Source organism: Silurus meridionalis, chromosome 7 (genome assembly GCF_014805685.1).
Source record: "Silurus meridionalis isolate SWU-2019-XX chromosome 7, ASM1480568v1, whole genome shotgun sequence".
NCBI lineage: Eukaryota > Metazoa > Chordata > Actinopteri > Siluriformes > Siluridae > Silurus > Silurus meridionalis.
The window spans coordinates 26,741,939-26,765,822 of record NC_060890.1 but is presented as its reverse complement, the minus strand read 5'-3'; the positions used below and the strand labels follow the sequence as shown (position 1 = coordinate 26,765,822).

Sequence of the window (23,884 nt, the reverse complement as noted above, 5' to 3'; positions counted from 1 at the left end):
ACTATTCGTTAAAGCCATACAGTTTTCGTTCTTTAGGAGATTATCTGGTTGTCCAGGCATCATGGGAATGCTGGTAAAATGGTACCATCTGACCATTTCCACGAATCTCTGAACAGACCAAACCATGTGTTGGCTTTGATCATTGCTTTGATGATTGAATTCTCTGTCGAGGTTTTTGCACTGGCCAGATCTGTGTGATACTGTCTGCAGTAACTTTGAGCATCAGACCAATTCTTTAAACTAGAGTAGTAAATGTATTGTCCTGTGCTTTTAGTGGCTGTGAGAATAAAAAAACAAACACAGTTACATACAATTCATTTTACACTGTTAAACAGAATAAATGCTTACAGTCACAAACCTTAACAAAATGAAAAACATGCCTCGACAGCACTGTAAATCGCTGATGTCACAGAAACTTCAAATATTTGTTTAAAAATGGTCACTATTTAGGAAACTTGGATGAGCTCATATGCTGCTGTAGTGCACATGGATTGCACTGAATAAAGTCCACACTAGCTTTATATTATGCTGGTTGGAGGGAGACGTTACAAGGACAAAGGACAGACAGTCACTAGTAGGGGTGTAACGGTACACAACATTCACGGTTCGGTTCCTACTTCAGTTTTTCACTTACAATCCGGTTCAATTTCGGTACAGTTTAAAGGAAGTTGTATTTTATTTTTTTTAACAAAGTTTACTATTATAAAACATGAGTATCTGTACTTCTACTTAAGTAAAGGATGTGTGTACTTTTGCCGCCTCTGGTCTTCACTGTTTTCTACCAGTCTTTACCATTCTCCACCATTTCTCACCATTCTCCTCCAGTCTCCAACATTCTTCAGTTTCTACCAGTATTCAGCAATCTCCATTTTTCTCCACCATTTTCTACCAGTCTCCATCAGTCTCCACTATTCTCAATTTTCTACAAGTCTTCATCAATCTCCATGTGTTTTCTGCAAAATAATGTTTTTTTTAAATGCCTTAGTTATTGTGTGGAAAAGGTGTTCTGGTAGCATGGTATAGACAGGACAAAAACTCCTTCAACTGTTGAGCAGTGAAGATCACATTATTTCAGAATTGTTGAATTGTTTATAAATTGTTCTCTAATTGTGATCGCCAGTGTATATACATATATATCTCCTGTATATTTCTAAACATATTCTCTCTCCAAATGCGGTTATATATAGCTATATCATTTAACAGCCTGAGAGACACAAAAGACATTTACATCTGCTTTTCTCTTTTTAAACACCAATCCGTCTGATTCCTCTCCATTTCACAGTGATGTTCCAGTAAACACTGAGTTTTTGCCAAATCTAAAGAGGAGAACATGAGCTTTAGTGCTAAATAGTATACAAAAGAGAAATCTGTGTCGTTATTATATAATTTATTATTATAAAAACACTACTAATGAGATGAAGGCTGAGGTTCTGGCTGCATTACTGAGAAATTATTTTGACATTAGTGGAGGATGAAACCCACCTTATTCAGGACGGCTTCCTTTAGTGAAGGATCATTAACATCTGAATTGGCCTGAAGTTTGACTCGAATGATTTGTTTTCGTTCTGTGATTGCTGGTAAACAAGAAAACACGCATCAAATACACAATAATACCTGTAAAAGCTATGAATTGGGGTGAATATGAGAGTGAATGAAACTCACAGGAGTAACAGAAGAAAGGTTTTATGTCTGAGCAAAGCTCATCAGATGCTTCACTATTCGTTAAAGCCATACAGTTTTCGTTCTTTAGGAGATTATCTGGTTGTCCAGGCATCATGGGAATGCTGGTAAAAATGGTACCATCTGACCATTTCCACGAATCTCTGAACAGACCAAACCATGTGTTGGCTTTGATCATTGCTTTGATGATTGAATTCTCTGTCGAGGTTTTTGCACTGGCCAGATCTGTGTGATACTGTCTGCAGTAACTTTGAGCATCAGACCAATTCTTTAAACTAGAGTAGTAAATGTATTGTCCTGTGCTTTTAGTGGCTGTGAGAATAAAAAAACAAACACAGTTACATACAATTCATTTTACACTGTTAAACAGAATAAATGCTTACAGTCACAAACCTTAACAAAATGAAAAACATGCCTCGACAGCACTGTAAATCGCTGATGTCACAGAAACTTCAAATATTTGTTTAAAAATGGTCACTATTTAGGAAACTTGGATGAGCTCATATGCTGCTGTAGTGCACATGGATTGCACTGAATAAAGTCCACACTAGCTTTATATTATGCTGGTTGGAGGGAGACGTTACAAGGACAAAGGACAGACAGTCACTAGTAGGGGTGTAACGGTACACAACATTCACGGTTCGGTTCCTACTTCAGTTTTTCACTTACAATCCGGTTCAATTTCGGTACAGTTTAAAGGAAGTTGTATTTTTATTTTTTTTTTAACAAAGTTTACTATTATTAACATATGTGATCATCAACATTTAAAAATTTGTAACAATTTTGAATACAATGCCTGCTGGGCATATAATATAATATATAAAATAATATCTCTGAATATTTTTATAAAAATAAAATAAATTAATTAAAAATAAATCAAATGAATCAATATACTTTATTATTAATTTAATCGAGTGATCGATTAAATTGACAGAAATTTAACTGATTAGATAAAATGTAAAAAATTTAAATATTTCATTAATAGTTTACATTTGTTAGACCCAATTTGGATCATTCAGATGTGTGTGTGTGTGTGTGTGTGTGTGTGTGTGTGTGTGTGTGTGTGTGTGTGTGTGTGTGTGTTTTTTACATTTAATATTTCATTTTCTAAAGTTATGATCCGAAATTGATGATCTGGTAATTTCAGCAGACTTTAACAGATGTCTTAATTCCTTCCTTCCATCCTTCATTCATTCATTCACTCTCTCAATATCAGAATCAGAGAGTTTTATTACGTTATTAATATTATTCAAGTATGTTTGCAGTTACAAGAAATGTGTTTTGGTAACAAGCTAAAAGGCAAAATTAAATTAAAAAGAATAAAAGCTATTTTAAATGTAAAATGTAGTATTGCACCTATGTTTTATTTGTTTTGAACAATGCTGAAAGAAAAACCTCCTCTGTTGAAGCTTTTTAACAGTGGACTTGATGTGATTGTTCCACTTGGGGCCTGAGAGATGGTGGTGCCCAGGAACCTGAATGACTCCACTGCTGCCACAGTGCTGTTCATGATGGTGAGTGAGGGAAGTGCAGAGGGGTTTCTCCTGAAATCCACAATCATCCCCAATGTTTCGAGGATTGCTTTGACTGCAGCAGACAGCCAGCTGCTGAACCTCACTTCTGAATGCAGACTCGTCACCATTATCAAAGTGGTAGATGACTGTAGTGTAGTCTGCAAACTTCAGGAGCTTGACAGAGGGTTTGTAGAGATGCAGGTGTTAGTGAACAGGGAGAAGAGCGGTGGGAAGAGAACACATCCCTGAGGAGCACCAGTGATGCTGTTTGACATGAATTTCTCCAGTTTTACTAACTGTTGCCAATCTGTCAGAAAGCTGCTGATCCACTGACAGGGGGAGCTCAGAACAGAGATCTGGGGTAGTTTGGTCTGGAAGAGTGTTGGGATGATGGTGTTGAAGGCCGAACTGAAGTCCACGAACAGGATCCTTAAATAAGTCCCCAGTTTGTCCAGATTTTGCAGGATGAAGTGCAGTCCCATGTTCACTGCATCGTCCACAAACTGCAGGGGGTCCAGCAAGGGTCTGGAGATGTCCTTCAGATAAACCAACACCAGTCTGTCAAATGGCTTTATGACCACGGACATTAGAGCAATCAGTCTGGAGACATTAAGTTCAGTGATTTGTGTTTTTTTGGGATGGGGATGATGGTCGAACATTTAAAGCTGTCAGGGACTCGGGTGCGGGGCTAGGTGAGTGGATGATAGGACCCAAATGCAGGATGCTCCAGACCAGGGGTGGCCAACCAGTCAGAGACCGAGAGCCACATTTTTGACTGTGTTGCCGCAAAGAGCCACATCATACACATGGGCACACATGAACATCACCCATCCCTTCCTCTTACACACACACACACACACACACACACACACACACACACACACCTCTGCTCAGCCAGATTTATTGTAAATGTCACACACCAACATAATGACAGAATTTGACTCCTACAGTTCTAAGACCACAGGACAGTCATTTTTAACAATGAACATTGTGTGCACTGTCTCACACACACAAACTCTGTTTAACCAAGTCCACAAACAAAAATATAATAATTTACAATAATTGGTCTTTCCGTTGTTGCCACTCGAAGCAATTCTTTCACATGGGTGTCAGTCAGAACAGATCAATGCTTTGATTTCACGTGTTTCAGGGTAGAAAACACAGACTTTGTTTGTGTTTTTTTTATGTGCGTGTTCACTTCGCTTGAGTTCAATACGGTATTTTCATCAAATGCGCATGTGCGTGAGATGAATATACCACAGGGGTGGGCAATTAATTTTTACAAGGGGCCACATGAGAAACCTGAATTGTGTCAGAGGGCCACACCAACGATAATATTTTAGGGATGCACCGAAATGAAAATTTAATTCAAAAGGCAATGAAATCCATCATTTTTTGTGTTATGCCTTTTGCCTCGGCACCATCACTGGAAAACTTTCCTGCCTTTTCAAAAACGTCCTCTACAGATGGAGTGCGCATGCTCGGATTGACTTTACTTTTCTGCGCCGCGTTCTTCTCATATTTAGAAGGAAATCGGGATGTTTGGATTTCAGGTGATTAAATTAAACCCGACTTGGAGAAACTCTTTGCAGATACACCCCCTCTTGAAATTTCAGCATTGCATGTTTTGCACATCGCTCTCCGCACACCGCAGACATGTGGCTTTTTTATTGCGTCATTACAATTGTGTTTCTGCCGTGTTGTTTCAGTGATTTAGGTATTTCCGAAAATTCTCGGTGCATCTCTGTAATTTATGATTGGCCTCATGCCAAGGTCTGATATACCGCAAAGTTTACCAGTAGTGGCGAGTTCATTTAAGTCTTAAAAATACCGTATTGAACTTAAGCAAAGCGAACACACACATTAAAAATCAAACACACAAAAATCGATATGAACGTAAGAGCCGCATGAAACCAGCCAAAGAGCCGCATGCGGCTCATGAGCATGAGTTGGCCACCCCTGCTCCAGACGATATGAATCGAGAGAGGAGGGTTGCACAGGCAGGAAATACTGAATGTCCGAATACAATAGCACAAAAACACAGTCGCGGCACGCACAGGGTTAAAGTAGAAGAAAAAGATGAGAAAGATAGAACAGGCAGGGAAGCAACATGTCCGAAAATGTATGAGCAAACAACAGAAGCACAAACTGGGTTAATATAGAGAAAAAAAGAAAAACAATAATGTCCAAATACTTTTGACCACGTAGTAGAAGCACACGTTGGGTTTATACAGAGAAAAGCAATAACGTCCGAATACTAATGAACACACAGTTGCGGCACTCACTGGGTTAATGTGAAGGTCCGTGGCACCGGGAGAGCGAAGCAGGGGGCGTGTCCGAAAACAGAAGCGAGTCCGAAAACAGACAGAGGGAGTGAGCCGGAGAACAGAGCAAAAGGGGAATCCAAAGATCCGAAAACCGAGGGCAGGCAAAAATCCGAAAAACCGGGAGATCCGAAAATGAAAGTAAACTTTCCACGGGGAAAAAATAAAGGCAGGAAGGTCTCAAAAGCGCGGAGTCGAACGAGACAATCTGGCAGCGAGTGCAGGCAGCCGGTGGCTATTTATACAGAAACAGGATGGCGGGCATGATGGTGTTGCCGGCTAAAAGATGACGCTGAACCGGAAGCGGACGTCGTGACCGCGGAAACGTTCAAGCGGCTGGCTGACAAAAGCAGGCAGCAACTTCACACAGTTCCAGTGATCTGTTAAAGATCTGTGTAAAGATGGACACCATCATTGCAGCTGGTCTGCAAAGGTTCTTAGACAGGCTGGTGAAACTCCGTCTGGTGCTTTCCTTCATTTTTGTTTCCTGAAGACCTAATGCACATCATCGATGGGTGTGAAGTGTGAGACCAGGAGTTCGGATCTACAGTAAAACTCGTTCTGATCATCAACCAGTTGTTGATTCCCTACAGAGCTGGAGGATGGTGTCTTGTAGATTGTGGTGTTCCTCAGGCCTTTCCACACTGAAGCTTCTCTCATTAGCGTTATTAAAGCAGCTTCTCTCATTAGTGTTATTACAGCAGCTCTTCTTATTAGCGTTATTTGAGTAGCTTCTCTTATTAGCGTTATTACAGCAGCTTCTCTTATTACTGTCGGAGTCTGACCAGCACCCCAACTCGCTTTCCATGCTTACGAGTCTTAAAGCATTTGAAGAACGTGGCTGCTCTGCCAACTACAGCAAAACGTCCAAATAGTCAAAAACCTTCAAAAGATTGTGTGGTGTGTTCTGCCGAATGTTCAGCAGTTCATCCCTGGTAAAAGTGACTGTAGATGAAATACAAAAGTCAGGACAAACTAATAAAAACTAACTTCAACTGGAAAACTCCACACCAAGGAAGCCATCTGCTGTGCCATCTTGGAGAAGATGAATTTGAATTATGTGAAATTGTCAGGATTTTATGATTTTAAGAGAAATTCTTGAAGCTGCACATCAAACTCTAAAGTATCCATAGTGTTTATATAATAACAAAAAAATTTACTCATTGTGCAAAGGCGGAGACTAAACATATTTGCGGTCCACCACTTAATATGATCCTGAGGGAACTCAGATTGTTACTATGATCTGCATGTAAAAAGGATTGCATTCAGTATGTGCACCCGTACCGAAAATGTTCAGTAGAAATACGTATACCGTTACACCCCTATTCACTACACTACTATGCAATACTGTCTGGTAGGAAATACTTTCTAGCAAGACATTATCAGGATCATTCTGTTACCATTACCAAACTCTGTTACTAAAAAATTTCAATTGGCCTCCACAATGCATTCAAACAGAAATGTTAGTATCTTAAAATATTTTACTGGTTTTATTTTACTTTAATCTACTCAGTCTAATGCACTAATAAATAAATAGATTTGGAACTGAATGTAAATCCACCACTTCATTCACTGTTTAATCTTAAAGCACTTTAAACCAGGATTAAGGTCAATAAGAACACTAAAAATACCCGTTATTTATTTTACTGGGTAAAAAAAACCCACAATTCTTCATTAAGAAAATGACCAAAGCAGGTAATATGTTGTTCCTTACCATCATAGCAGACAAAAGGATACAGGTTAGGACATGGACAATCAAGCCATCCCCATGGTGCTATTGCACCACAAGTTTCTTTTCCCTTCCAGTTGTCAGGATTTGTTCCATACCAGGTATAAAAGCTTCCAAGTGGTTGATTTCCCATTGACCAGCGCCAGCTTTTGACATCATTTGAAAGCCCAATCCAAGCACTAGAATTAAAATTTTCACTCTGTGTGACATATTGGACTCGGATCATGTTTTTGGTATCTTCTATGGTGGCCAGGTCAGTGTGAGTAGCTCGGCAGTAGGTCTGAGCATCACTCCATATTTTTCCTTGCTGGATCAGATAATACTTACGAGGGATAGAGAGAGTGAAGGGAATGAATCCTGTGGAGGAGAGTTAAAAGTGTTTTTGTGCTGAATAGTTGCTTACTTCACAGCATCTAGATTTCATTAATTATATTATAGACACCAAATACTGTGGGTGAAGACTGAAAAAAGGCTTTTTTCTAGACATACACTATATGGACAATACTACTGGGACACCTGACTTATGTGGTTCTTCCCAAAATGTTACCACAAAGTTGGAGATATTTTCCCTCCACTTGAACTTGGAGACCCAAATCTGTTTTAGCATGACAATGCCCCTGTGCACCAAACCATCTCCATGAAGATCATCTCCAGGTTATGAATGTAACCATAGTTCCCAGAGGAAACGGGACGCTGCATCAAAAACACTTTGGGAACGCTTCTGCATTGTTTACGTTCTGAATCACGTGTGTAATAAGTCCAATGGAAAAGCGCATCATCACCTGTGGAGTGACGTCATGACCAAGAAGCTATCAAAGCACAAGGGAAGGAAGCGCTTCAGGGATGCAGGCAGTGTGGCTTGGAGATGCAGCATTTGGTTCCCTCTGGGAACTATAGTTGCATTCATAACCTGGAGATGTTCCACTTCAGGAACACGAGTTGCATCAACAACGCTTTGGGAATGAGTGTCCAATAAAGCCAGAGCGACTAATCCCTACCTACAGTAGAAGACCACAGCTAGGTTGAAGGACAGAGGGGCCACTAGTGGCACTAAGGCCAAGGCTGTAAAACATGACAAAGCCCGCAGTGTTGCAGATGTCTTGGAGGGAAACTTCAGAGGACAAAGTAGAGTGAGCTCTGACCCCGAAAGGTCAGAGAAGCATTCACAATCCACCTGTTAAGGCCCTGCTTGTTGGCAGGAAGACCCCTCCTTAGAGGGCCATAGCAGATGAACAGCTGCTCTGACTTCCTCCACAGTTCAGTTCTGTGGACGTCAGTTAAGCTTCTCCTGGTCTGGGGCCTGAAAAGGAGGAGCAAAGAATGCCTGGAGTATAACAGGTCATGGGACGACTGGGGGTACCTTGGGGAAATACCCGACTTTGGGGTAGAGAAAGGCACTGGCCATGCCTGGAGTAAATTCCATAAATGAGGGGGCCACAGAGAGGGCCTGAAAATCCCCTAATCTAACCTAAGAGAGAGGAGATAGACAAGAAACACAGTCTTGACTGTAAGGAACCCTACTCAATGGCGCAAAAGGAGGCTCAAACAGGGCCTCCAAGACAATGGACAAATCCCACACAGGCACTCCAGATCGTACAGGAGGCCTCAGCCTCTGGATACCGCGAAAGTAATGTGTCACCAAAAAGTCTTTACCCAGCGACTGCCCAGCGAGGAACACGTAAACCTTCAGAGTGGAAGGAGGCAACCCTTTGGCGAACTGTTCTTGCAGGAATTCCAGCACTGGGTCGACCGGGCAGTTTACTGGATTTAAGTGGTGCTGTTTGCATCATGCCATGAACAAGCACGATCTCATGTCATAGGACCTCCTCATGGAGGGAGCTCTGGACTGGAGGATGGTCTTTACCACGTCAGTGGAGAGACCAGAATCTAGGATTTGTGCCCCTCACAGGGGCCAGAGCCACTGTCTCCTTAGCTCTGAACTGGGGTAAACTATTTTGCCCCCTGCCTGAGAGAGAAGATCTCTCCTGAGAGAAATCTCAGGGGGTGTTTGAAAATGGCTACCAGTTCTGCAAACCATGGCCTGCCTGGTCGCCATGGTACACCGGGAGGAAAAGAAGTCCCGGTGAATTCTATCCAGAACTCCGGGGAGCAGCCTTAATGGGGAAAAGGCGCTGCACCTGAACTATGGCGTCCAGCCTTAAAGGGAGCTGGGGGAGTAAGAAAGAACCACGGAGGACAGTGTGACGTCTCCTGAGTTGCAAACAGGTTCACTTGCGCTCTTCTCTGTAAAATCTCTCCCAAATCTGCTCCACAATTTCCAGGTAAATCACCATTTCCTGGACCTCAGCCCTTGCCTCGAGAGGGCGTCTGCTCCCTGATTTTAGTGGCCTGGGATATACGGTGCCCTCAAGGAGAGGAGCTTCCATTCATCCCACAGGAGTATTTGACGTGCCAGCTTGTACAGAAGGCGAGATTGCAGGACCCCCTGGTGGTTGATATCGGAGACCACAGACATGTTGTCCGTACAGACCAACACATGGTGGCCTTTGAGGTCTGGAAGGAAATGCTTCAGAACACGAAGCATGGCCAGCATCGCTAGGCAATTGATGTGCCACATCAGATGGGGCCTTCCGCAGAGACCTTGGGCAGAGAGGCTACTCTTGACCACCACATCCCGTGAAGGACCCATCTATCATCAGCGTTTCATGATGACCAGGAACTCCCAGCACTGTTCTGCTCTACAATCAGCTGCTTTGATTGAGCCAGTATCAACCAATTTTCAATATAATTTTGAATGCGGATTCGCCGGAGTCTCAGCGGGACCAGTGCCGCGTCCACACATTTTGTAAAGGGGCAGGGTAAGAGGGCAAGACCAAATGGTAAGTCCTGGTATCAGTTAGCTTTGGCTCCGCAAGTAAACTAAAGATCTATAGTGACAAACCAGTCCTCACACTTTATTTGAAACACGACCTAATTCAGAATTATCATCCAGAGATTGAGGGTGTGGACAACGCAGAAGCGTTCCCAAAGCGTTCTTAATGCAGCTTGAGTTCCTGAAGGGGAACTGCTTTACATGGGTTGGAAGATCTCCTGCACCAAACTTAAACACCTCTGGGACGCTGATTCCACCCGAGGCTTCCTCACTTTCATACCTACATCAGTACCTGACTTTAGTAACACCCTTGTAACTAAATAAATCTCCACAAATCTTCACACCCCCCAGAGGAAAATCTTTCCATAAGAAGGAATTGTAAGAGCGAATCCTCCTCAGTCCTCGTTCCTCTGCATGAACACAGAGAGCTGACTATCTACTAGTGTTCCTGTAGTTTTGAGAGGGAATTTCTTATTGTTATTTAAAGTGTGTGGCCGATCCAAACATTTTCATCACACAGCTTTGTTTATTTAACCTATTGTCCTATAATGATGTATTGTCATGTGTTAATGTATGTATTGTCATGTGTATATCTTATCTTATCTTATCTTATCTTATCTCATCTTATTTTATCTTAAGATCCATGAGGTTACTGTGGAGACTTAAACTCAAGAAACATGGTGATGGTTTTGGACTGTAAATTATATAAACTGTTTGCTACTATGGTTTAAGACTACTTTTGCCTAAAATAGTTTGGCATTCATGTCCATTACTGTACAGTTCTCAACCTCAAAAATTATAGATATGGAATGGACATTGAATGTCAACTTAATGAGGATGGGTCCCCTCTTCAGTAGATTTTATCTACTTCTGTAAATGCTGCTTTAGGAGCAGCCACTCTGTACTGTAAAGCTATTTTCATACTATTTGTCCCTTTTTACACCATCATTATGTTTAAACTGCCACTAACATAAATTTACTTCTTACACACACACACACACTTTTTTTTACTGCAGGCATCATGTGTTCATCACCAACCACACTTATACACTCACCAGACACACTGATTTCCTTTCTCACCTGTAAGCAAGAAAATGATAAAGAGATGCTCTTTCATCGCTGAAGTGTCAATGAAGAGCTCTGTGATCAACATTCCTCAGAGATCCGAATCGGAACACGTTCAACTGTAACCACGTGTCACAAATAAATAAATAAAAATTTTCACTAGAAGCAACATTTTCTAATAACTGAGAACACATTATAAAACTGTTAAACAATTCATCCATTCATTCAGACGTTATACATTACAAAATGTTTAAAAAGGAGTGGGATAAAGCAAAAGCTTATTATTGTTCCACCCATATACAGTTTTAACATTCCAGCATATCTTTATATTTTTATATTCCTTACAACATAACAAATTCACAATAAATTAAACAACCCAATAATCACCCATCCAAATGCAATCAACATTATAACCCCCATTCACAATCACCTCTAAACATCTATTTTATACTTCTAGAATGTATAGTTCTTAATGTTTTATATTTTATAAAATCAAAAACTGAACAGGTATCCATGTCCTTATATCGGGATAGGGAAAGGTCGCAGCGGAGTTTGGGGCAGACAGCCACTGGGTGGAATGCCTTTCAGGTCGGGAAAGGCCAGACAAAGGATGGAGCGAGTCTCTTTGTGGCTCTTTGGGGCAGGTCCTTGGTTGGCACCCAGGCTTTCTGGTCGACATGATGAGTCAGCAAGGTTTAGGCAGAGAGTGGTGCCGTCGGCAGGTTTGAGCGTGGAGCTGTGTAGTGAGCAAGATTTGGGCACATAGCGGGGCCATCGGTGGGAGCCCAGGAACCTTTGTAGTTGGCAGTGGGAGGTGGGGGTTGGCCGATCCCGGATATTCTGGATCCTGGCAGGGTCTATCTGGATGTTACAGCCTGAAAGCAGGTATCCAAGGAACGAGGTTTGTGAGGTGTGGAATTCAAATTTCTTAGGTTTCACATAGAGCCTGTTTTTGAGGAGTCTCTCCAAGACCTGCTGGATGTGTTCGTCCATGGAGTGGAAGAAGATCAGGATATCATCTAGATAGACAAACACAAAGCTGTTGAGCATGTTTAGGAGGACCTCATTGAGCAGTGCCTGAAAGACTGAACGGCATGACGAGGTACTTGTATTGATCGGCTGGGGTATTAAAGGTGGTTTCCATTCGTCACCCTCCCTGAAACGCGCCAGGTGGTATCCAGCTTAGCAATGACCATGGCACCATGCAGGAGCTCGAACGCTGAGGCCATAAGCGGCAACGAGTAACGGTTCTGGACAGTGATGGCGTTAAGACCAAAGTAGTCGATACATGGGCAAAGGGATTTATCCCTCTTCTATATGAAGAAGAACCCTGCCCCAGCTGGGGAGTAGGATGGTCAGTGATACCTGCTGCCAGGGGCTCCTGAATATACTGGTTCATGGCTGCTCTCTCTGGGGCTGATAATTGATACAGGCGGCCATGTGGGGGCTGGTTCTGGGAAGCAGCTCAATTGTACAGTCGAAGTGTCAGTGGGGAGGCAGGGAGGTAGCCAAGGCCTTACTGCACACAGGCGCAAGGTCATGATAGGTTTTAGGAACCAATGCTAAATCTGAGAGCATGGGAGTGACAACCAGCAGTGGTTTGGGTGGGGGGAAGGCGAGGCAGTGCCCAAAGCAATGCACACCCCAATCCAGTATATGCCCTGTCATCCAGTCCACATGTGGGTTGTGTTTCTGCAGCCAAAGGATCTCGAGCATGATGGGGGCTTGAGGCGAGGAGATGATCAGGAAGGAAAACAATTTCTGATGTTTCCCCACTGACATGAGAAGAGGCTTGGTGCAATGAGTGGCCCGGTCTAAAAGGCTGCCGCTCAGGACTCTGATCAGCAGAGCTTCGGGTAGGGGTTCCATGGGGACTCGTAGCTGCTTGGCAAGCTTGAGGTTGATTAGGTCAGCAGCAAATTCTGTGCCTCCTGGGCCTGACTGAAGGTGAACCAAGATAGTTGGTTTGGAGGGAGCGGGGGAATAGGGGTTCATGGGTGCTCCCTCTTTCACCAACGAGCCGAGCCTTTAACTGGGCATGATGCGGCCATGTGCCCTTTGCCTCCACAGTATAGGCATAGACCCAACGACCGAGGTCTCTCCTTCTCAGTGGGGTGGTGGCATCCTTTTTCCATGGCCTGCAGTGGGGAATGAGAGCGGGTGCCGGGACCCGAAGCACGAGGTGGGGAATTGTGTGTAGGGGAAAGACAGTAAGGATGAAGAGCCTGAGCAGGGTAACCGCGGTAGCCAAGATGATCAGAAAATCCAGATCCCGGGGTTGATCACAAGCGGCAAGTTCCTCCTTAAGGCAGGCGAGAGGCCCTGGAGGAAAGGATCATAAAGTGCTGTGTGATTTCATCCGCTGTCAATGGCCTGGGTCCAGAAGTCACCTGCAAACTCTGCCACAGAGCGATGCCCCTGTGTGGCCAAGATCAGGGCGCAGACGGCATCTCGGGGTGGCGTAGAGCCAAAAACCTTCCGGAGTTCGGCAGAAAAGGTGGCAAATTATGTGCAGTTAGCCGATTGGCTTTTCCACTCCACGGTGGCCCAGGGTTTGGGTTTAGGGTTTCACCTGATAGGAGGGAAATGACGTAGTCCACCTTAGAGCGCTCCGCACCAAATTGAGTGGGCTGCATACTAAAAATCAGATCACACTGCATGATGAAAGAGCAGCAGGAGTCTGGGTCGCCTGAAAATCAGGCTGGCAGCACGAGCTGAGGTTTACGCAGAGCCGAGGTGCCTGTAGGTGAAGCAGGGGCCGGTGCTGTGGGTGCCTGCAGGACTGGGGCAGCAGGCAATGAGGACGGCTGAGTACCTTTGGGAATTCTGTCACCAAAACTTGTGCGCAAGAATCCCATGATTTCCGGCATGCCTGCAGAGAGGTTTTAAATCTGGTGCTCCTGCGCCGCTTGTGGGCGAGACACAGCAGTTAGAGTGGTGCGAGAGGTGGGTGCACATACTTTATTTGCGGTTTTCAGCATATCTTTAATCTAAAATTACACCTTAATTACACTTCATTTCCATATACTCTTTCTATACTTACATTCAGTTTTCAATTCTACCTGAATATTTGTTTTATATTTTCCAAATAACATAATCTTTGTTTTGTTTGTATTTAATGAGTTTATTTACATCAAACCACTGTTTTAATTGATTAATTTATGTTGTTATCACCTCTAAAAGTTGCTGTAAATTATCCCTCGGAACAGAAAATATTTGTGATATCAGCAAATAAAATACATTTTAGTATATCTTATACATATCTTATATTTAGTATATTATATACAGTTTTGGACCTAAAACCAATTCTTGTGGTACACCACAATTAATGTTCCTGCATATAGATTTATATCCACCAATTTCTACAAACTGTTGCCTGTTTCTTAGATAACTACTAACTATTTAAAATAAATAAATAAACTCAAAACAAAATAATAACAACAAAACGCTGTGTTTTTGTAAAATAAAGTAAACCGAAAGGGGGCGCTCTCTGCCATGTAATCTCTCTTTACAAACACAAATAAAACAACCTGAATATCACTGAATATTTACCTCACAGACAGAATAAATATATGTGTAGAAAACTCGAAATGTCTTTTAGATAAACCACATTCGCATTGAATAAAAATATTCTCTGATTCTGTAATCGGTATGATTTATACCATAAATCCCATAAAACCATTACAGACCATAAATCAGTATGATTATGACAAAAGCTTCTTGACTTGAAGAGGTGCAGTTTCTCTGGTATCACCTTATTAACTGTCCGTGTGGAAACAAAGCAAAGGTTCCATTTGATGTCCTGATGATTTACATAATTTAAACCATCATTATTACTTTAAAACATTTACAAGAATATTTTGTCTTCATGCTCTATGTTGCATCCATATTTCTCAATGTCCATGTTGCTTAAAGTATTAAAAACAGGAAGTATTAATATATGGTACATTTAGAACAGATAGAAATGTGTGATTTAATATTTAATTTGATTGAAAGCTCTAATATTAATATGATGTGGGGTTCAGTTACCAGCGTGACACTAAAACAGGTAGAAGTAATAACTACTATTTACTGAAGTACATGTCAGAGCCAAAACTTCTTTACTTTCACTTGAGTAAAAAAGAATAATCAGTACTTCAACTTTTACCCGAGTATTTTAAAACATAAGTATCTGTACTTCTACTTAAGTAAAGGATGTGTGTATTTTTGCCACCTCTGGTCACCAGGGATTCTAACAAGTTTTTACCACTGCATCATCGAGAGCATCCTGACCAACTCCATCACTGATTGGTATGGATGCTCCACTGTGTGTGAACGTAAACCCCAGCAAAGGCTCAAAAAAAAGCGCCCATCGCATCATTGGTACAGAACTACTCGCCATTGAGCACCTTCACCACAGCAGATGTCTGTGTAGAGCTCACAACATTATCAAGGACTCTTCACATCCCAGTCACAAACTGTTTAACCTCCTTCCATCAAGAAGGAGATACAGGAACATACGCAACAGAAACAGCAAGTTCAGGACCGGCTTTTTTCCATCCACCATCACCATCACCTTCACCTTCCCCATCACCATCACCATTACCTTCACCTTCACTATCACCCTACTGAACTCTACACTCCATCACTGTATAAACGCTGTATAGAACTTCTGTACAATTCGACATACAATGTACATACTACATATTGTATTTTTTATACTCCTCATTCTTTACACATATTACAAACATCTGCACTATTTTATTTGTATTATCTATCTATCTATCTATCTATCTATCTATCTATCTATCTATCTATCTATCTATCTATCTAGTTTATTTTATAACTACAGAGTAATTTCTGATTACAGCAACATTTATTTCCAGGAGCTAAGCTTTACTGTCTTCCTGGAGAACTATTATATAATATACTATGATCTAATATACTGTATATTTAAATACAGCAGTGTCTCCAATGTAAACATCTCTATGAGATATTAATGGACTTGTATTTGCAGAGTTACATAGGAGTTATTAAACAGCTTTATAGTGTTAATAATAAACTACCACTATAAAATAGTGAAATAGAAAATTAGGAGATACCTTAAACTGAGAGCGAGGGAGCGATCATTTGCTGGTTGTCTTGGTGTTTTAGTGTCTTCTGTGTGTTGGCGATTTCTTCTTCTGTCAGATGGCTAATGTTGTCTTTGGCCTTTTCTACTTTGATTTCTCAGAAAACTACTTTCCCTATTCAAAGCTGAAGGAAATTATTACGATTCACATTCAAGGCAGGTGGTTGTCTTTGTACATGTAAACATGTAAACAAAACATGTAAAGTCAATGTTCTACTACTGTCTAGAGAACTAATATATTTCTCTATTTCAAATTATAAATCAAAATTTATCAAAGAGTAAATAAAAACTAGTGTAATCATCATAACAAATGACAAATTAAGAGATTAAACAGAACAGGTCTAAATTGCAGGTAAATTGCATTCAATATCAGTTGAATAACTCTAAATAGAATATTTTATTTTAAATCTATTTGACGAATGGACAAATTTTCACAGGTAAAAAAAGTCTAAATCTCAGGAAACCCAGGAAGTGAATTTCATATCGATGCTAAAATTACAAACTCTCTATCTTGAGTTGTCTCTATATACTCTAAGGCCAAATGTATTGGGACACCTGACCCATGTGTGTTTTTTCCCCAAACTGTTTGCACAAACATGGAGGCACACAATTGTATCAGAGGTCTTTGGATGCTGCATGAAATTTTGCCTTCACTTAAACTAGTAGACCCAAACCTGTTCCAGCATGTCAATGCTCCTGTGCACAAATCCAGTTCCATAAAGAGCTGCTTTACATGGGGTTGAGTGCAAGATCTTACGTGGCCTGCAACAGAACTCTGACTGCAACTCTGTTGAACACCTTTGGGATAAAATGGAGCTCTGACTTCACCTCAGGCCTCCTCACCTCACCTCCAGTACCATTGTGGCTGAATGAGCACAAATCTCCACTAATCTTCATTTCACTATGATGATCCCTGATTGTTTTGTTAATGTACAGAACACAATGTGAGGTTTATTCATTATTTTTATAGTGCTATTTTACAATGCACAATATTTCACATTGACTCAACGCTGATTTATACAGATAAAGATTTTAGATGGTGGTATAAAACAATGTGTACATTTATTGCCTGTAAGTTTGTTCTGTATAATTGTTTATCTCTGATGAGAGAGTCAGTGTACACTGGGGTGAGCGAAAAACCTCCCGAGATGGTATGAGGAAAAAACCTTGAGAGCAACCAGACGCAAAAGGGAACCTCATTCTCATCTGGGGGGCACTGAATGTCCATTTATTACAGATTAGTTGTTGAGGTGTCTAGTAATAGGTGTGAAAGTGCAGAATGCAGACTGCGAGGTACATGGCAGTGAAGTAGTAATGAGAAAAAAATGTATTATATTCAAATAAGGGAGGATGAGACACACCTTGTCCTTCACTGCAATTATATTCACATTAACCTTAACGCTTGTGTGAATTTGTTTTTGTCCACACACACACACCCACTTAATTTTACATTCAAAATAAAACTTCATGTTAATAAAATTAGGTTTTTATCACCTGTCGGACAGTGGAAAGGCTTAAGGCATGAGCACAGAGCAACAACTGCTTAACTGCTTAAAATAAACAACACAAGTACTTTTCTGGTGGGAGGGAAATATTTAGTTCTTCGAATGCTCCATTAATTTACTAAATGAGAATATACAGTAGCTGCTGATACCAGGGAAGCGATCTGTGAGGACTGAAGATTTAAAAGAATACTCAATTAATTCTATGTGAATTAAAACATTAAATTCTTTCTGTAACATTTATTGTTGCAAAGAAGCAACAATGAGTCCAATAAGCAATGTTTCAATTCCCATTTGCTCAAATGTATAAATGAGTTTAATGGAAAATATAATATAGAATTGCTAATGGGAATAAACAAAAATAAACAAGAGCACTACCATTTACCCATATCGCTTATGCTAATATGGATTATAACATTTTGTAATCACACGGCTCACGGAGAAAAGAATTTCACAAGAATTTACCCATGCTTCAATGTATATATGAGAATTAAAGGCTGTTTGTTACCTGGTGAAATCCTTCAAGTTGGATATTATTCTTTTTATCTGCTTTCATCAGCTTTTTAGGAAAAAGTAGATCAATAAATGATGAGCTCAGATGAATTTCAAAAGATGTTATAGAAGGGCAATGACCAGGTGATAAACTAACCATTAATCCAGACACAAGTTCATGGTCATCTGTTTGTATTATACTAAACAAAATTATAAACACAACACTTTTGTTTTTGCCCCAATTTTCCATGAGCTGAACTCAATTATCTAAGACTTTTTCTATGTACACAAAAGCCCAATTTCTCTCAAATACTGTTCACAAATCTGTCTAAATGTGTGTTAGTGAGCACTTCTCCTTCACAGAGAGAATCATCCACCTCACAGGTGTGGCAGATCAAGATGCTGATTAGACCGCATGATTATTGCACAAGTGTGCTTTAGGCTGGACACAATAAAAGGCCACTCTAAACACTCCATGTTCTCTCTGTATACATCTGGGAACTCAGGAGAGCAGGTGCTAAAGTTTTGGGAGAGGAATGTTCTCCCATATGTGTCTGATACAGGATTCGAGCTGCTCAACAGTTCTGGGTTTCCTTTGTTTTATTTTTCATTTCATGATGCACCAAATGTTTATAAATGGTGAAAGGTCTAGACTGCAGACAGGTGAGTTCAGCACCCGAACTCTTCAACTATGAGGTCATCCTATTGTAAAAGATGCAGTTTACATGTTTTATCCAAATATGCATGACCTTCCCTTAAATTTTTTTTTCTGGATGTTTCTCTAAAACCTGTATATAATGTACAGCTATTTCTGGAGCCTTTCCAAATGTTCAAGCTCATGTCAAGAATCATGACTGTTTTAAAACATGTTTTGTACATTGATAATATTAACAGGAAGTTGTAGAATTCTCAGTCTAGTCTACTGATTTCAATAAACCGACCCTTTTTGAAGAATGTAAAACCACCTGCTGATGACTCAGATGATGAACCAAAAGTGAAAGATATTGTTGGGTATAAAAGCGGTGATCTCCTCAGGACACTCACTCAGGACACTCACTCACAACAAACAAAGCAGGTAATAAACAACACATTACTAATTTGATTTTAGTAATTTTTGGGTTTTACATTTTATTGATAGAAGTTTTGTTATTTAAGTTATTGTATAGCATTTTTTTGTATAGTAAGTTATTGTTTAGCATTTTAATTTCCAAGATTATTAAAATATTAAATTATTCACATTTAAGCAGATGAAGTCTGAATGAATTAAAAAAAATTAAATACACTTTTGTCTCATTCTCCTTTTATTTCTATTTCCCAGATTTCCTGTGTAAATTTCCAGTGGTTTCTCCCTGAAAATGCCTGTCAAATGCCAAAAACCTAAAAGAAAATTAAAGAAACGTAAGCTCCCAATAATTAAATTTATATTTTTGTTTGAAAAAATTCTGAAATTTTATATAGTTTTACATTTGTGAGCATTAATTTTTCATTCTATCCACATCATCACTGCCAAACAGAGCAACACAGAAACATATTCATTCACTACATTTATCACTAAAGAGCTTCTAGTTGTGTTAGAAATAAACAATGTACTGTATATGATGTTATTGATGTAAATGATAGAGTGAGGAATTAGAGATGAAGAATGTGGAGTTGCTTATAAATATAAATCTGCACTGTTGTCAGAGCTGCTGTTGATTAGAGAATTGATCAACACTTTCTGACCAATCACAATCCAGAACTCAGCAGCAGCGTGATAAACTTTATCTCATTATGGTTTTTAATTCGATTCTTTCAAAACATCTTGCAGTTGCTACAGCACAAGGCATCTTCGAGATAATTGATAACATTGACAGACCAGCAGAGGTGTACGCTGATGGAATGTACGCTGACACGGACACGTACGCTCATGCTTTTAATAATGAACCTGGAAAGCGCATCCCAAAAGCTGGAGCCATTGCTGAGGCTGGTGTAGGACGAGCTGGAGCAGCGTGGAGCATCTTCTCAGTTGCAGCTAGAGGTCCAAATGCTTCTGCTGAGGCTGAGGCTAACGGTCTGGAAGCAGGAGCCATGCTTCAAGCCGAGCTTGCAAGTGTAGCAGCTGCTGCTGGTCCAGTTGAAGCAAAGCTGGGTCTGGGGATTGATACTGGTGTCACAATTGGACCCACTAAAGTAGAATTAAAGTTTCTAGGTACAGGAGTGACACTGGGCAGCACAATTGGAGTGTCACTTTTTGGAAGTGAGGCTAAAATTAAATTTTTCTGAATGTAAAGTGGATCATTTTTATAAGAAGTTTAAAGTGATTCTTTCAGAAATTTGATGTGATCATTAATGGAAGCTGCATTAATTTTATGTTTTTTTTGTTGTCACATGATGGCTGTATTAATGTGTAGGTGTTCCTAATAAAGTGGACAATAAATGTGTGTAAAATGTAAAACTTATTTCTTTGCAACTTCTTTTTCTCAATTTACCTCTGATATTAATTTACTTTAATTTTTATAATTTTATAATTTATCTCAAAATATAATTGACTTCATTATTATAGTCTGCAGTAAACTGAACTATAAATTAGTTCCGTCATTATTTTACCTCATGTTATAATTTGCACCAGGATGAAATTGACCTCAGATTAACATTTAACTGAAATGTGCTCATTTTATAATTCACTGACTATAATTTTCTTCATTTTATAGGCTATAATTTACTTCGGGTTTATTTCATTTTAATTTGCTTCATTTTAGAATTTAAGTTAGGTACCATTTTACCTCAGGTGGGAATTTACTACATATTATAATTTCCCTCAGGCTGTAAATGATCTCAGACTATAAATTTACGTCAAACTGTAATTTACCTTGTTATAATGTACAAACCCGATTCTAAAAAAGTTGGGACACTGTACAAATTGATGAGTTTTACATTCATACAGTCAATTTATTAAAATTATTAGACTGGACTGGTAATTCTACACAATCATATTGATATCATTCCCTTCTTCTTTCTTGTCTAACTGAATGCTGTGTGTGTGTGTGTGTGTGTGTGTGTGTGTGTGTGTGTGTGTGTGTGCGCTTCATAATCTGCGAGTGCACAGAGATACAGTTAAACAGACTGGTGGTCATAAGACACTGGTGAGAATCATTACAGTGTTTCAACTCAATATAATATAAGTGAATAATGATTTCTTTTCTAATGCAGGAACATTATAATATTATATACTATTATATTTCTATATTCACAATATGTTTTACACAAATTACCAGCATACAGTTTTACAAGAAAGAAGAAGGGCATCAGAGTTTGTTAGTTTTTCCTTTAGGAACCCGGTTTCACATAATTGTTTGGGGAATTCTCCATCCTCAGGATGTTTGGTTGAGATGATGTCATGATTATAATTGATTAAAGGTATATGATATGAGAAAGAAACCATGAGAGAAACTTCTATACTTGTTAGAGTTTATCTGGGGTTAGGGATATTTTTTATTTATTTAATTTCTATTTACATGTTGGACAGTCATAACAATCATTTCATTACATGTTGTACTCTGTATGAATGCGTATGTGACAAACAAAATTTGTTTTGAATTGATTTAATTTGATTTGGGTGACACCAGAGAGTACCATCATAAATACCTTTTATAACTGTGTACTGGATGTTCAAAAGAATGCAACCAAGATATTCACTTAGTTTCATTTAGTCTGCTGAATTATCAACTGATGGAGACTGGTGGAGACTGATGGAGACTGGTGAAGACTGATGGTAACTGATGCGGACTGATGCAGAATTGTGGAGGATGATGGAGACTGGTGAAGACTGGTGGAGACTGGTAGAGACTGATGTAGACTGATCAAGGCTGTTGGAGGCTGATGCAGACTGGTGGAGTTTGATGGATACTGATGGCAACTGATGCAGATTGGTGGACACTGATGGCAACTGATGCAGACTGATGGAGACTGGTGGACACTAATGGAGACTGATAATAACTGATGCAGACTTGTGAAAACTGATGGTAACTGATGCAGACTGGTGGAGACTGGTGGAGATTGATGGATCTAAAAAAGTTGGGACACTGTACAAATTGTAAATAAAAAAGGAATGCAATAATTTACAAATCTCATAAACTTATATTTTATACACAATAGAATATAGAAACATATCAAATGTTGAAAGTGAGACATTTTGAGATGTCACGCAAAATATTGGTTCATTTTGGATTTCATGAGAGCTACGCATTCCAAAAAAGTTGGGACAGGAAGCAATAAGAGGCCGTAAAAGTTAAATGTGCATATAAGGAACAGCTGGAGGACCAATTTGCAACTTATTAGGTCAATTGGCAACATGATTGGGTATAAAAAGAGCCTCTCAGAGTGGCAGTGTCTCTCAGAAGTCAAGATGAGCAGAGGATCACCAGTTCCCCTAATGTTGCGGTGAAAAATAGTGGAGCAACATCAGAAAGGAGTTTCTCAGAGAAAAATTGCAAAGAGTTTGAAGTTCTCATCATCTACAGTGCATCATATCATCCAAAGATTCAGAGAATCTAGAACAATCTCTGTGTGTAAGGGTCAAGGCTGGAAAACCATACGAGAAGGAATGCTGCTGTAATGGAAATCACAACATGGGCTCAGGAAAACTTCCAGAAAACATTGTTGGTGAACACAATCCACAGCACCATTCGCCGTCGCCGGCTAAAACTCTATAGGTCTAAAAAGAAGCCGTATCTAAACATTATCCAGAAGCTCAGGTGTTTTCTCTGGGCCAAGGCTCATTTAAAATGCACTGTGGCAAAGTGGAAAACTGCTCTGTGGTCAGACGAATCAAAATTTGAAGTTCTTTATGGAAAACTGGGACGCCATGTCATCCGGACTAAAGAGGACCAGACAACCCAAGTTGTTCTCAGCGCTCAGTTCAGAAGCCTGCATCTCTGATGGTATGAGTTGCATGAGTGCGTGTGGCATGGGCAGCTGCACATCTGGAAAGGCACTATCAATGCTGAAAGGTTTATCCAAGTTCTAGAACAACATATGCTCCCATCCAGACGTCGTCTCTTTCAGGGAAGACCTTGCATTTTCCAACATGACAATGCCAGACCACATACTGCATCAATTACAACATCATGGCTGTGTAGAAGAAGGATCCAGGTACTGAAATGTCCAGCCTGCAGTCCAGATCTTTCACCCATAGAAAACATTTGGTGCATCATAAAGAGGAAGATGCGACAAAGAAGACCTGAGACAGTTGAGCAACTAGAAGCCTGTATTAGACAAGAATGGGAGAATATTCCTATTCCTAAACTTGAGCAGCTTGTCTCCTCAGTCCCCAGACGTGTACAGACTTAATACAGTTATAAAAAGAAGAGAGGACGCCACACAGTGGTAAACATGGCCTTGTCCCAACTTTTTTGAGATGTGGTGATGCCATGAAATTTAAAATCAACCCATTTGTTTCCCTTAAAATGAAACATTTGCTCAGTTTAAACATTTGATATGTCGTCTATGTTGTATTCTGAATAAAATATTGAAATTTGAAACTTCCACATCATACATTCTGTTTTTATTCACTATTTGTACAGTGTCCCAACTTTTTTGAAATCAGTTTTGGAAATGAATCATTCAAGAATGACTCATTATTAGTTTCTAATGTGAG

General features: G+C 40.0%; 1 protein-coding gene across 1 annotated transcript; it reads right to left on the bottom strand.

Annotated features, from left to right (window-relative positions):
• Positions 1-813: 813 nt before the first annotated feature.
• Positions 814-16,314, bottom strand: LOC124388499 (C-type mannose receptor 2-like). Its single transcript, XM_046853192.1, has 7 exons — positions 16,227-16,314; positions 11,161-11,264; positions 7,233-7,604; positions 1,663-1,992; positions 1,483-1,574; positions 1,229-1,316; positions 814-953 (listed from the first exon to the last, which is right to left on the bottom strand). The coding sequence occupies exons 2-6, from the start codon at positions 11,231-11,233 to the stop codon at positions 1,245-1,247; spliced, it is 939 nt and encodes a 312-aa protein (XP_046709148.1). The 5' UTR covers positions 11,234-11,264; positions 16,227-16,314; the 3' UTR covers positions 814-953; positions 1,229-1,244.
• Between the last annotated feature and the right edge of the window lie 7,570 nt (positions 16,315-23,884).

What these genes read in the sequence shown, in the direction of transcription:
- LOC124388499 (XM_046853192.1), bottom strand. Translation starts at nt 11,233, where the DNA reads ATGTTGATCACAGAGCTCTTCATTGACACTTCAGCGATGAAAGAGCAT. An exon ending in TCCTTTTGTCTGCTATGATG is followed by an intron (nt 1,993 to 7,232) that starts GTAAGGAACAAC and finishes TTATTCTCACAG; the next exon opens with CCACTAAAAGCACAGGACAA. An exon ending in AGGAAGCCGTCCTGAATAAG is followed by an intron (nt 1,317 to 1,482) that starts GTGGGTTTCATC and finishes TCTCCTCTTTAG; the next exon opens with ATTTGGCAAAAACTCAGTGT.